At 39.2% G+C, this 13222-nt stretch overlaps 1 protein-coding gene across 2 annotated transcripts in view; it reads left to right on the top strand.

Annotated features, from left to right (window-relative positions):
• The window catches only part of CELF2 (CUGBP Elav-like family member 2), a 554249-nt gene that overhangs the window by 176365 nt on the left and 364662 nt on the right, over positions 1-13222 (top strand). Inside the window, exon 1 of one of the 2 annotated variants that reach the window (XM_027639960.1) lies at positions 1279-1695. The exons of the other annotated variant lie outside the window; for it this stretch is intronic. Coding sequence (XP_027495761.1) covers positions 1643-1695 — 53 coding nt within the window. The 5' untranslated portion in view covers positions 1279-1642. Of the gene's footprint in view, positions 1-1278; positions 1696-13222 lie in introns of those variants that run through there. 2 annotated transcript variants of the gene reach the window in all.

Here is a 13222-nt window from a genome sequence, read left to right as displayed (position 1 = left end):
TATCTTTTTTGGGCAGTGGGAAGCCTCAGTGTCACCTTCTGGCAAGGGCAAGACTGTGCTGCCTTTGTACAACCAGCAAAGGAGGGGTTCAGGCTGCCCAAACCCAGCCTACAGCGTACCAGGGAGCCCTAAAACAGTTCAGACACAGCTAGAGTTTTAACTCACCGAAGGAGGAGGCGGTGGAAGACTTAAAATAGCCTTAAAAGTTTATTATGTCTTATAATACCCTTTATTATGTTTTCATGAGTGTGTCACTCACTGTCAAATCTCCTAAATCTCTATGTGACCATCATGTTACTGCTTCTTTGTAACTTACAAGGACTGATCTTAATATTGTTTTTGGAGAACTGGTGGCAGAGGGAAACTAGGAGCATATGCTTGTGATATAAATAGCAAAGTGGAGGTTTCTGCCATTTGGGGTAGTTTGGTTCTGACTGAACACTTCATGAGGTACAGTTTTGCTTTTTTCCCTCCAAAAGAATTTTAATTTGGGAATTTCCAGGAATCCTAATGAATCCGTGGAGCTCAAGGAAAGGGTACAGTCATTCACAGGATGAATGGAAAACATTTAGAGGGGGAAAAATGCGAAAGAGAAGTCTTTAAATACAGGGAAATCAATGTCAAAAGTGTTACAGAAACACAAAAGAAGCCAATCATCTAGATTTTCGTAAGTAAACACACAGTAGCAGCAGCTACACAACTTTTCACATCACTATAGTAATCTGGAAGATGCTTTACCATTTATATTTTAAGTAGCAACAAAAAAGAAATGCATTTAATGGAACTATATAGACACTTTTTCCCCTTTCAAACAGCCAAAGGGTTACATCTGGCTTTGAATTATTAGACCTTTTATTATTCCACCATAATACTAGTCTTGCTTTAAATCAGACTATTTTCAGGCACAGCTTCAGTGTATAAGTTCTATAAATTCTAAGATATTTAAAAAATAAAGAAGGGGGAGAAAGATTCTTCTGTATACAAAAGGTTGTGAACTATTTTTAATGTGTCTATCTCTCTATATGGGGGTGAGGGATAGGGGGAGGAGGGAAGGGTGGGAGAGGAGTTGTACTAGAATGTCCCTCCTTTAAAAGTGTCAAACTCCAACCTGCACAGAACAGGGAAAGGGAGACCCCCCCAACAACCTTCAGAAAATAATATAAAAGCAAACCTCAGAGGTGGAAGAAAATACCCAAAAGGAGAAGACTGCAGCTTGCAGTAATCTGTAAATGATTGCTGGCAAAGGCTGGAGGCTTCGAGCTTGAGCTGTGTTTGTTCCAAAAGAAAGCCAAGAAGGACGGTGTTAATAAAGAGAGATTTAACTGAGGGCTGTGCTTGGAATAAAGTGGACTACAAAAAGGTCAAATTTGATCAGTTGGAGCAGATTACAAGGGCTTTAAAAGGTAGTGGTGAAGAAATGAAACTGGGACTGTGAAGCAATATAGCACAAGATTGATTTTGGGGGTGGAGAGAAGCTGGGACAAGTGCTTATCAGCTTGAGAAGGAGGAAGAGCTGTGCTGGGTTTGTTGTCATTCCCACACTGAGTAGAGTACTTGCTGCTTTTGTGGTTAGCCTTCCCTGCCGTGGTTGTTCTTCCTTTTTTTTTTTCCTTATATATATTTTATTTTTATTATTACTACAATGGTGTCTATAATCTCTGACTTGGATCCTCTGAAAAGCTGGAAAGTTTTAAGGTAGGCCTATGTTTTCTTCTGTTTGGTACAGGCATTTTGGGTTTAGACCTAAATTAACTGGAGCTTGAGTTATAATCGAAATGTGAGCCCTGGGCTTAAGTAAGAAAGGAGTTTCTAGTAATTAGAGCCCTTTTAAGATACAGCAAAACCTTTGAGCAGATGCTTAGAGAGACTCGAGAGAGATTTTTTAAATATACTTCTCAGTCTTACAGTGCAGTGAGGATTTTTTTTTTATTATTATTATTTCTTTTTTAAGCAAAGATTGCTCCGTAAATTCAAGTTAATAGTAAAGGCTCACACCAGTTGCAACTGCAGCATTAACTCTCAGCTTCCCTCACTGTGCTCTGCATGGAAATGGGTGGGAAACACCAGAGGAGCGAAAAAAACAGCATGAAAGTTGATCGAGAAGTGGAAAATAGTCTTGGGGGAAGGAAGGGGGACTAAAGTCCTTGTTTCATGTTGTTGTTGAAACTTCCACGCTTTGTTGTCTCTCCTAAGGCATTTGTTTGGCACTTAAAAGGTGCTACTTTTTTACCTTTTTATTTTTTTACCTTCAGCGCTGCTTTTTTTTTTTTTTTAATTTACATAGTGAAAAATGGTAACTTGAACTGCTAAAAAGGATAAAGGGGGGGGAAATCCCCGTTAATGCCCGCTGCAGATATCAAAGATCCACAGTGTTAAATGTCCGTATTTAATCCTGCTGTAAATGCCCGGTGTTGCTTTATTGAGAATCCAGACATATAAAACTTTGCAGATGGTTTGCAGAAACTTCACTAAGACATGTGGGAATGTAGATGGCAAAAATTAGTTAAATTTAAAGTTTCATAGATTTCCCCTCAGCTTTTATGTAAAGCATGAAGCTGTATCTAATAATCTTTTTTAAAATGAGTAAACTGCAGGGGTCAGGGGGGGTATGAATTGTGATATTACTATGATATGTATGCAATAATAATATTTTAAAGTATACTTTAGCTTCTTGATACAATGTTTTAAAGATCTTACTGTGTTCTGATCTGACAGGGGAAAAACAACCCTTCAAAGTCAAAATATAAACTCTACTTACATGACTAAGGCTTTTTTTTCCTCACTGAACTTTCTATTTTAGACGTCTAAAATTCTCTGACCATTTTCTGAGCCTCTGTGTAGGAATGTGGACTGGGATCCTCTCTCCTTGTCTGTGGTATGAGACTTGGCACAGCGGGCTTATTGCAAGTTTATTTTATTTTATTTTTCAAGTCATTTAGGGCTGTCGGCACAGGATGATGAGTTTCTATTTGACTTCCAAAAGTTCAGTGAGGACGTTGGCTCAAATGTAGCGTTGTGCAGGATGGTGGAGCGCGGGGCTGTGATTGGCATCGGGGCTGGGTGGTCACCCCGCATCGGCCCAGAGCCGGGGTGACTTCTGTGAGTCACCACCAACGAATGTCAGTGAAGTGTTTTTACAGAGCTCCATATGTGTTGTTTTACGGCGTGCGTGCTCCAGAAAAGCTATTCTAGGAATTGTTTTAAGTTTATCTAGCTCTATGAGACTATTTCTGATTGCTCTGCTAGACAAGTCAGGTGACGCCAAGTTTGTGCTGAGTTCAGGGGTGACACAGAGGACTTGAAAGTCATGAAGATTTAAGGAGGAGACAATGTTGCCCTCTCTAAGAATCCTGTTTACTTAGAAAAATTATGTGTTTACATGATTGTAGAAGAAATATCTCCCTGGTACTTTTCCCCTACAACAAGCCTGAAGTTTCCCAACTTCGTGTGTGAATCTGGAGATTGCAACTGTATGGAGACAAAGTCAGTCAAAGATGTGATTATATCTGGATATTTCTCTGTGTGATCACAGCAGCAGCTCTGCCTAGATGTGACAATGTGCAGCTCAACTACAGAATGCAGATGGTTAAGAGGTGGGAAAAGGCAATATAAGTGGAATGATCACTGACAGAAAAAAAAAAAAGCTATAAGTCAACATGCAGCTCATATGGCTTGTGACTTATTACACTCCAACGCCACTTTTACCTTTTCTTATATATTTTAGTTCTTTTTCTGCAGGCTAATTTTCAACCTGTTTGATGCCTTTAAGGTTCCTGGTTTTAGTGTCTCTCCTCCATGAACCTAAGGAGCCTGTAGCTAATATTTATAAGAAATAGAGGAATGTTTCTGTGTGTTTCTTTTAGATGCACAAAACAATTTTTTCAGACTCAAATGAGTTGCTGTAGCAAATGCCATGATCAACCAGAGAGTACAGCAGCAAATTCTCAGTTTTGTCTTCCTTCTGCACCCCCTGTAATTTATTCTGGGACTCTTTCAGTTTGAGACCTGCTCAGCTGGAAGAAGTCTGAACGATGCAGATCCTGTGGAGGCAGCAGGTGGGAATACTTACACTGGGACTTAATAATTCCCAGGAGGAAAGAGCAGCTATGGGTTGCCTTAGTGCTGGTTACCCCCACCTCAGCTGAGCTCTGGCTCCTCTGCCCTGCTCCCCAAATCCCCTGGAAGCTCATCCTCTGACCTCTGAATGAAGGTAATAATGAAGATAAAGGTGCAACATAACAACAGGCAAGGCTGTGGTTGGTGGTGAAGCCTAAAAGGAGGGAGAGAGTTGGTGTTGGAGGATGGCAGGGGTTTTGTTGGACTTCATCCAGCTGAGCTGGGAGAGCTAGAAGAGGTATTTAAACCAATAAATGGTAATATGATGTCTGTATGTATAGTATTACATCAGGCCTCCCTCTTTTGTTGGGTCTGTCTGAGGTAGGACAGTGAGAGCTGCAATAATTTCTGGCAGGTCTCAACACCCTCTGGTTTCATGTTACAGTAAGAGAGGGGAACACAAGTGCTCCAACACATTTTAATGTGCATTTCTGGATTTCTTGATAGCGACCTGAATATCAAAGTTACTGGAAAGAGAGCCCATGGATTTTTTTTTTTTCCTCTTGTTTTCTCTTTTGGGATAAGCTCCCAGCATAAAATCCATGCTGTGACATTAACACACCAGTGCCTGATAGATGCCTTCTTGCTTTTCATAGTGTGATTACAATAAGTACCATGTCTTGTTGTATTTCTTGGAGCCAGGAGAGATTGGTAAAACTTCAGACCTTTTTAAAATCCTTCAGAGCCTTACCAGCAAAGGGTGTGTGCTCACCCAGCCCTCCCCAGACACAGAAATCCCCTTTACCCACCCCCAAAATGAGATGGGAGTTAAGCCCCCTCAGTGCACAAGAGATATCAAGATCAGCTGCTGTGACTTCAGAAAAGTCTCTAATCCCTGTTCATAACTTCCTCTATGCTTCCAGGGTGTGGTTTTGTTCCTCTTATGTGACAGGGACAACTGTTTCTGAAGAGACCTGTGCTCTGGGCCCCTACAACAGCAAAAGCAGAGCAGTAGCCTGGCAAGGGGAGACACAAAAAGGAGGAGGAAAAAAAAGTAATCCCTCAAGGCATCTCCTCTGTTGCTTTTCTCCCTTAATTTTTCTCCAGCAAGGCTAAATTCAGTACTATAAACCACGAGTTACCTGTATACATGAAGACCTTGTACCCCTTTGCATTCCTGTCTGAAGAAATATGTGACCTTTCTATGGCATATTGCTAGGAAAAAAAAAAAATTAAAGTTGGTTTAAACTTGACTTCACAACCTCAAGGTGAAATCCAAGCACACAGTAGGAGTTTTCACTCAGATGAGTGGTCAGGTTCCAGTCTGGGAAGCAGCAAATCTTGCTGTGCTGCTCTGCATGCAGATCATCCTAATTTCACAAGTCCTATTCAACTGGCCCATCCAACTTGGCTGGTGGAGTTGGGAACATCTTGTTTGCAACACATCATGTGTCAGGCGGATGTACCAATTCAAATGTTCTCTCCAAAATGTCTTTTTCCACCACAAACACCATCCAAACAGCCTGCTAATGGCTTGGCTTTTCAGGAAAAAAAGTGGTTTTTCGTGCTTGGCAAGTCAGTCCAGGCCAGGAAGAGCAATTTCAGCCTTGTTGATATTTGTATTATGAGCTATTTTGGGCAAATAGTCCCATCCCCACACCCCGTTCCTGTGATTGCCTGTGAACTGAGATACGTTAAATAGCTTCAAAGTGTTCAAATCGAGGAAGGGGGAGGAAAGTAGACATAACAGCTCCAATTTGGTTGTGGGTAAAGAAAAAAAAATATCGAGATTATTATAGTGATACCAACCTTTTTCCTGTTTTGGTTTTTGCTTTTTCATCTTAGCAAAGCTTGAGAGAAGCCATCCTGTGTTGTATTCAGTATCTGAACATATCAGTTAATACATGAACCCCCAGCACAAAACCGCTCAGAGAAAGGAGCAAAAAAAAAAAAGAAAACATCTCACGAGTGCTTTACTCTGAGGACCTGGACAATGTTCTCTCCATCCAGTACTCAAAAAAACAAAAGAAAACAAACCCTGAAAATTTGGCCCAGGGACATAATTCTGGACTCCATCGCCACCATGAAATACAGATAATGGAATTTCGGATGTCAGTGGAGAATACAAATTCCCTCATAATTGCCACAATATGCTCACTTAAAAAAAAAAAAAAAAGGCATGAAAAGAGGGTGTGTATCTTGTAATAACTAAAAACACATTTGAGAAATGGTTTTCCAGTTTACCACTCTACAAATACAGATGGTGTCAGAGGTGGCATTGAAGGGGATGTTAGTGAGGGTCACACACGTCCCAGGTCGTGACACAGATGACAATCACCAGGGGATGGTGGCTGTTGCCAAGTTCTGATAAGATAAATATGAGCAGCAAAACATAGTGTGGATTCCTCTCCTTTCGGTTTGAATGTGTAACTCTACAGTCACTCATGTGAATCACACTGGGATGAAAAATTAGGGCCAGCTATTTTGAAGCATGTATTTTTAATCTTTTTTTCGTGTTTTGTATCTGTGCTTCTTCTGCACTTTGTAGAGGACAATGTGGGCAGTTTTTCTTGGTTGTTTTTTTAACACCATTAAAAAGGCAGAATATATGGGATGATTGAAAAAGTAAAGATAACAGAAAATAACAGATTAGGATGTAATACACTCCTGCATTTATTGTTGATGGCTGAGAAAGTCATCTAGTACTCCTCTAAGCCTGTGCAGATTTATTCTTGTACCTTTCTTTTCCTCTGATTAAAATTCACTATCACTCTTTTCAATAAGAGGTTATTCTCCACCGTTTTGCTAAAAACAATCCACTTTTCATATCAAGCCTGTGTACAAGCTTATTACATCTCGTTCATTTGGACATGAGTTGTTAAATCTTCCAGGTGCTTTATGGGGGATTTAACCATCCAATTCAAATGAATGATCTCTCACAAAGAGGTTTACTTACTGTTGCTGCTCTGTTCCTTTGCCTAATTATTTAAATTGCCCTGACTCCTAAAACATAATATAAAATTACTGCTCCAGTAACACAGCTGTCTAGCCAGAGTCTATGCCAGTAAGATAGTAGGAGTAGTAACACTCTGCCAGCCACTGGTAATCTGCAGTTCAGGGACTTCCCATGCCAGCAGCAACGTTTTTTCCCTGATGGTTGCTTCCTCCATGGACTTATCTGATGGACTTTGCAGTTTTAACTTTGAATCCAGAATATCTTGCAGCAAATAAATTCTGTGGTTTGCTATGCTGGTTGCATATGCTAGCAAAGCAATGCACTGGAAGAGCTCTTTTGTGTGTCAATTTGTGTTCCATCTATGTTTTGGGACATGTGGAAGCTGTTTGGAGTGGTTTCCCTGCTAAGGCCTTGAGGCATTGACTTTAGGTTCCTTCCTCTTGAGAGGAGGTGGAGGTTGTATCATTTCTTCATCTTTTATACCCCATAATTTCTTTTCTGACTGGTGATTACTGACATCCAGTTACACGGATGCACATGTTTCAGGATGTAGGTAAAAGCAGGATCATACTTTCCTGCACACATTATTTAAGGATGCTGACTTTCTTCTACCATTTCATCATCTTCATCTCTTAAATCAGTGACAGTCCTAATGCACTCCTGCAGATCTTGGCAGCTCTTTCATAAGTAACCCATTGCAAATTTTAAGCTCTGTCTAGCTCTGCACTCAGTGGAACTGAAATTAGGAGGAAATTGCCTTTACACAGGGAAGGTAACCGGGCAGTGGCAGCCTTACATTGTGCCTTGAGAGATAAGGTTATAATTTCACGCTTTTCCCAGGCTTTCTGTGTCAGTTTGGATGAGTTACTTAATCTCTGTGTGCCTCAGTTCCCACTGGTAAAATGGACCTGTTAATACCTGTCTTATCTACTTTGGCTGTAAACTTTTCATGGCTATAGAGATGTATGGATCAGTCCTATAGAGCCACAGCAGTCGGGGCTCAGCCTTGGGCTGGGCTTTTCACCACCTGCCCTCATAATAATAATTTATTTAACTGAAACTAGAATTTGATTCTTTTGAGAACAAGTAATTCCTTACTCATTTACTTCATTATTTCTGTCTTTGCAAGAAGGCACCAAGGACAAGCCACACAAATTCCCAGCACTCATCAGCTTTTTTTCCAAAAAGTTGTTAGGCTTCGTGTTTTTCAAGGTTCATTAAAGATCTCTTGCACCCCTCCTAGTCTCAAGATGCTGTACCAAGGAGGGAGCAAAGGAAGGTGAAAGCAGAGAGATTTGCAGTCTTTGTTGCTAAGATTTTCCTTCGCTTCACCTGTGCCAGAGATGAATTTCTTATCTCTTAGGAAAATACTCTAACTGTTCCCTATGGGTGTTGTCTGGTGTGTATCACTGTCTCCCAACGAATCTGTTCAGACTTCAGGAGCTCTAATACCCCTGAAAATGCTCAGTGGAACTAAAAAAAACCTTATCATAACCTAAATGTTACCATGCAGCATTTTTAATATGAGCAGCTAAACAAGCTTCTACTGATTATACTCTAATTTTCCTTAATTAAAAAAAAAAAGCTTCAAACCTAATCTCATATCAATTGCATTTTTATATAATTTCTCAGATTTTTTTCTTTGATTGTGTGTGTTTCCCCGTTTCATCACAAGTGTAAGAAATTCCTCATTTTTTTCCTCATATGGGTAAGTCCTTGCATTCATTGGAAACAGAGGGATGTCCTGATCACTGATTTTAGGACACCTGTTCTTGAGTTGGTCCCCAGCTGGTGTTAGTGAACGACTCTGTTACTGAACACCTGTTGATCTGCAGACATTGGCTTTTTTGTTGCAGTTCATTTGTTTTTATGCAACTGAGTTTTGAAAGTGAAGACCTTCTAAAGGTAGAAATATTGGGAGGTTCCAGTGATTGTCACAATTGTACTGTCTCTCTCTTTTGTGGAATGGATGGATTTCAGATTGGCAAAATCTGTCATGTAACTTGTCCTAGAATTTTATTTTCTTTTCCAGATGTCAAGTTAAATTGGCTGTAGAGAGTTATCTTCCAGAAATGCTGTGTAAAGATAATTTTTATCTGTTAAAAAACTAATTTACTTGTTCAGGTAATTTTGCAATAGTTTTCAGTAGTAGAACACCAATTCTCAGCTTAACACCTCTGAATGGTAGACTACATTTCTGTATTAAATTAGTAGATGAATAGAACTTAGTTGGGGTTAAAAATCTTGCTATGACTTTTGAGTGATTTGATTAAGCATATTCCATTCAAGGATTTGTAAGATATCATGGAAAGTTTTAAAGAGTAAAGAGGTTAGGTTTTGTGGTTCATTTCTTTGTTTTGTTTTTTTTTTTTTAGGTTTAAGACTCTTAGTTTTAAATCTTGGTTTCCAGATCCCAAAGAAAACAGTAACGTTATAGGAAAGTCTTAAGTGAGTCTTTGAAGTAGTGGACATTTCAGTTCTGAAAAATATGTGGACTTAATAATCTTTCTCCCCAAATAGTTTATAAATCCACAATATAATTAGTCTTCGTGTGTCAACTGAGCACTATTCTTCCTATTACTCTAATCCTGAACTAGGAGGCACTGGCAGATCTCAAGCTGAGACTACCTCATTTTGCAAATAGTAACTAAAATCACCTTCAAGCATTTGTGGGATGAATTTAACTTCTCAGTCTCCTAGCCTGTAATTAATCTTCGTTTTAAGCAAGCAAAGGGTTACTGCTTATTAATCAGAGGTGGTTTCTAGTCTCTGTGAGGCTTGCATGGCTTTCCATAAAACTTCCTTCAAGAAGTACTGGTTCTGTGATCCGCGTTATGTGTTTGAACGTTAATTTTTATGTGCCCTGTCATTAGAGGGGCTGGGAATGTTTGCTAACTTGGTACTTCAGCTGGACATCCTTTCTGCCCTGGTGTGGTGTTGGGGTAGATCTTCAGCCCCACCTGTAGCTGGCACTGCTGAGGCTGGTTGGTGTCCCTGTAGCCCTTGTTGGAAAAACTGACCTTGCCCAGAGTTGCAAAATGTTGTTGACCGGGGTCAGGTTTCGGCTGGAGATGCCAAAATCAAGGATTTATGTAGTCTGGGAAGAATTATGCGCTTGGAAGGGGGAGGTAGATATTAAAGGTCTCAAATGAGGTGATGGGGAGAAAAGTGTTTGAATACTGATGTAAACTTTCATTGACTCCAACACAAATTAATTGGCTGGGACTTTTATGTGACTTTTGGGATTAGATTTCTAGCTGACTCAAACTGACAAAACTCCATTGAGAAAGACCTACTGATTTAGAGTAACTGGGAGCTGGAACCCATGTGCTTTGCAGAAGACTTGACATCTTCCTTTTTATACATAAAGTTTCTGGATCTAATAGAAAAAAATATCTTGGTCAAAGTGCTTACTGTATTAATTAATTCCAGCCTGTTGATGCCCAGTTTTACTCTTGTCTGAAGTCTGGACTCTAAAAAGCTCTTGGGAATAAAGTTACATTAAGTTTTAATTTTCTAGTTACTTTTTCCTGTGTTAAAGAGAAACATATGACTCAGTTTTTTACTCTTTAGTTAGCAATGAAGTAGATAAAAAAAATTACCATAATCTATTAACAAACTTAAACCTAAGACAAGCTGAGTAAACTAACTACATAAGTTGCATATGAACTTTAAATCATTGGGAAGTGGTGACAGGAGAAGCCAAATTTGCTGTATTGCAAAGCAACTTTTTTTTTTTGTTACCTATTTGAGCTGAAAGTTTTCTGATATTTTTTTTTTCTTAAAGGTGGGTGTGGGGGCTTTTAGGTGTTTTTTTCTTTTTCTTCATTCCTGCAAAAGCTGCTCTGTTTACCATGAGATTCATTAAAATCTGTGATTAATGAGAGCTTACACTGTGCATGCAGGTATTACAAGTGCAACTGCAGATGCCTCAAAATTGGCTAGATCGTTATTTTATGTGGACTTGGTGGTCTTCTCTTACATCTTTGCTCTCATTCTTCTCATAAGAATTTAAAAGCAGTCTCAGTTTTTCACACTCAAGAGAAAAAGCAAGTTACTGTCTTATTAAGAAGTCCCCTAACTTAAAAGTACCTTCTCTAGCAATAGTTTCTATAGTAAACCACAGTCTGAGTTTTTCTATCTGTATGAGTCTGGGATGCAGTTATTCTACTTTACATGCTTTTTTCTCCATCTTATCTGTATATACTGTTCAACCAGGCACAGTAGAGTGTCCAACAACAAAAACAGGCAATTATTCTTGCCATGATAATATAGCACAAAAAAAAAATCATATGCAAAGAAAATTTCTTTTGTTCACATTTGTGTGGTTGAGTAAAAGTAACAAGAAGAATGAGCATGGATGAATCTGCAGGTCCAGTTCCAGGAGGCACAATTCCATCCTATTCACATGCACATGAGAAATTACCTTCGTCAGAATTATTTTTGCCACAGTTACAGATGTTTACAGGACATGCATCCTAGCAAGAAAGGTCCTAGGAGAAGATTTCAGTTAATTTCCAGAGGGAGAAAAAAATCCCAAAAAACCAAATAAACAAAAAACCGTACACACACAAAAAAAGGCAAAAACCCCTCTAAAACATCATAGTCACTGTTTAAGAAAAACACCTTGAAACAAAATATCCTGTAATGTACAGATACATAGCTTGAGTGTACCGTGTACCTGTGTCAATCTGACTACTAATTGTTGCCCTGTTTTCCCACTAAAGTCTCAGCAAGTTATTGTAAAGTTCATTGCACATCCTGTATTGGCACTTCACACTGTGGATTAAATTTAAGCAGATAATATGAAAATACAGTCTATAACAACAGGGGGGAAACAAGTTCTGTTGATGCAGATGAGCCGTGTATACAGTGAGCTTGTGATTTGGACACGAAACAACGTCGGGCTCCAGGTTGCAACATCACAAAACGTGACAATCTGGAGGAAAGAACAAGTTCTGCATTTATTTTTTTACTTTTCCCTTATTTGTTCTTATAATACACACCAGCAGTCAGACCACACAGGAAGTTTGCACAAATCTACATGGTGAAAGTGGGACAGGAAAGCAGAACTAGCTCTGCAGCAAAGAGTTGGGCATGTTTTATTTCTTCAGCAGCTGGAAACTTAGTGTGGCACTGCAGACTAAAATCAGCTTTGCAGGGAGGGAGCTGTATAATCAGTATGTATGACAGTTCCTTAAGATGTGATGGTCTGGAACAGGGCAGTTACCTATATATGGTATCTTTGTGTCATCTCGGCAGGAGCAGCCAATTTTGAATTCCTTCAGGAAGATGATAAAAACTCTGCTTGAACCGAGGGGTTCCAGCAATAGTTAGCTAAAAGTTTCAGACCTTGAAGGGCTTCCTTATGAGGAGTGTTTAATTACAGAAGCAAAGAGTCGTACAGAGTAGCTAGCACTTCTCAGAAACTCTGACTTAGGCTTTTGTTGTTTGAATGTTTTCATAACACAAAAGAGAAAAAAAAAATCTTCTGAAATGTTTAAAACCAATAACCCACGTGGCAACTAGCTCACAGGATACTGTGCCAGTAGAAACCATGGAGGCCAAATGCTTAGAACTGGGAAAAAAACAATATATTTTTATGGGTGATGAGAACATCTACAATCAGATGGGATTAAATTGAATGAGAAGGATGTAAGTCCTCACGTTTTGGCCAACTACCGTCTGAGGTCGAGGAGAATCTTTCCTTATTTGGCAACATATCTCTATCCACAGAGGCTTTTTGTACCTCCTAAGGATGGAAGGTCACATAAAAATAAACTCCTGTCTGATCTAAAGAGACAATTGCTGTGTTATACAAGAGTATTAAAATCCTACTCGTTGAATTTTCTTTCCTAATACTGGATTCTAACAACATTTTCTTTATTGATGCAATGCATGAGAAAAAAAAAGAACACATCTTTCAAGCCTTTTGTTACTAAAGAATATACTTTTATTTAACTGCATTGTATACAGTACCTTAACCACTTTCTGGACCAGTGAGTTTCACAGGGTAATTTTACATTGCATTAAAATAATTATCCATCACCATTTGAACTTAGTGTACTCTCAGATAGGTAAATTGTATACTTTAGCAAGTCAGCATGCATTCTGACATTGTTATGGGAAAGAGTTGCATGAGGAAAATGTACACTTCCCTCCCTCCCCCTTCCCATGATAAAAATCTCCATACACAATAGCTGTACTGCC

Source organism: Corapipo altera, unplaced genomic scaffold (genome assembly GCF_003945725.1).
Source record: "Corapipo altera isolate COAL_440 unplaced genomic scaffold, ASM394572v1 1b, whole genome shotgun sequence".
NCBI classification, from domain to species: domain Eukaryota; kingdom Metazoa; phylum Chordata; class Aves; order Passeriformes; family Pipridae; genus Corapipo; species Corapipo altera.
Note: the sequence above shows the minus strand (reverse complement) of the source record. Positions and strands in the feature narration are given on the sequence as shown.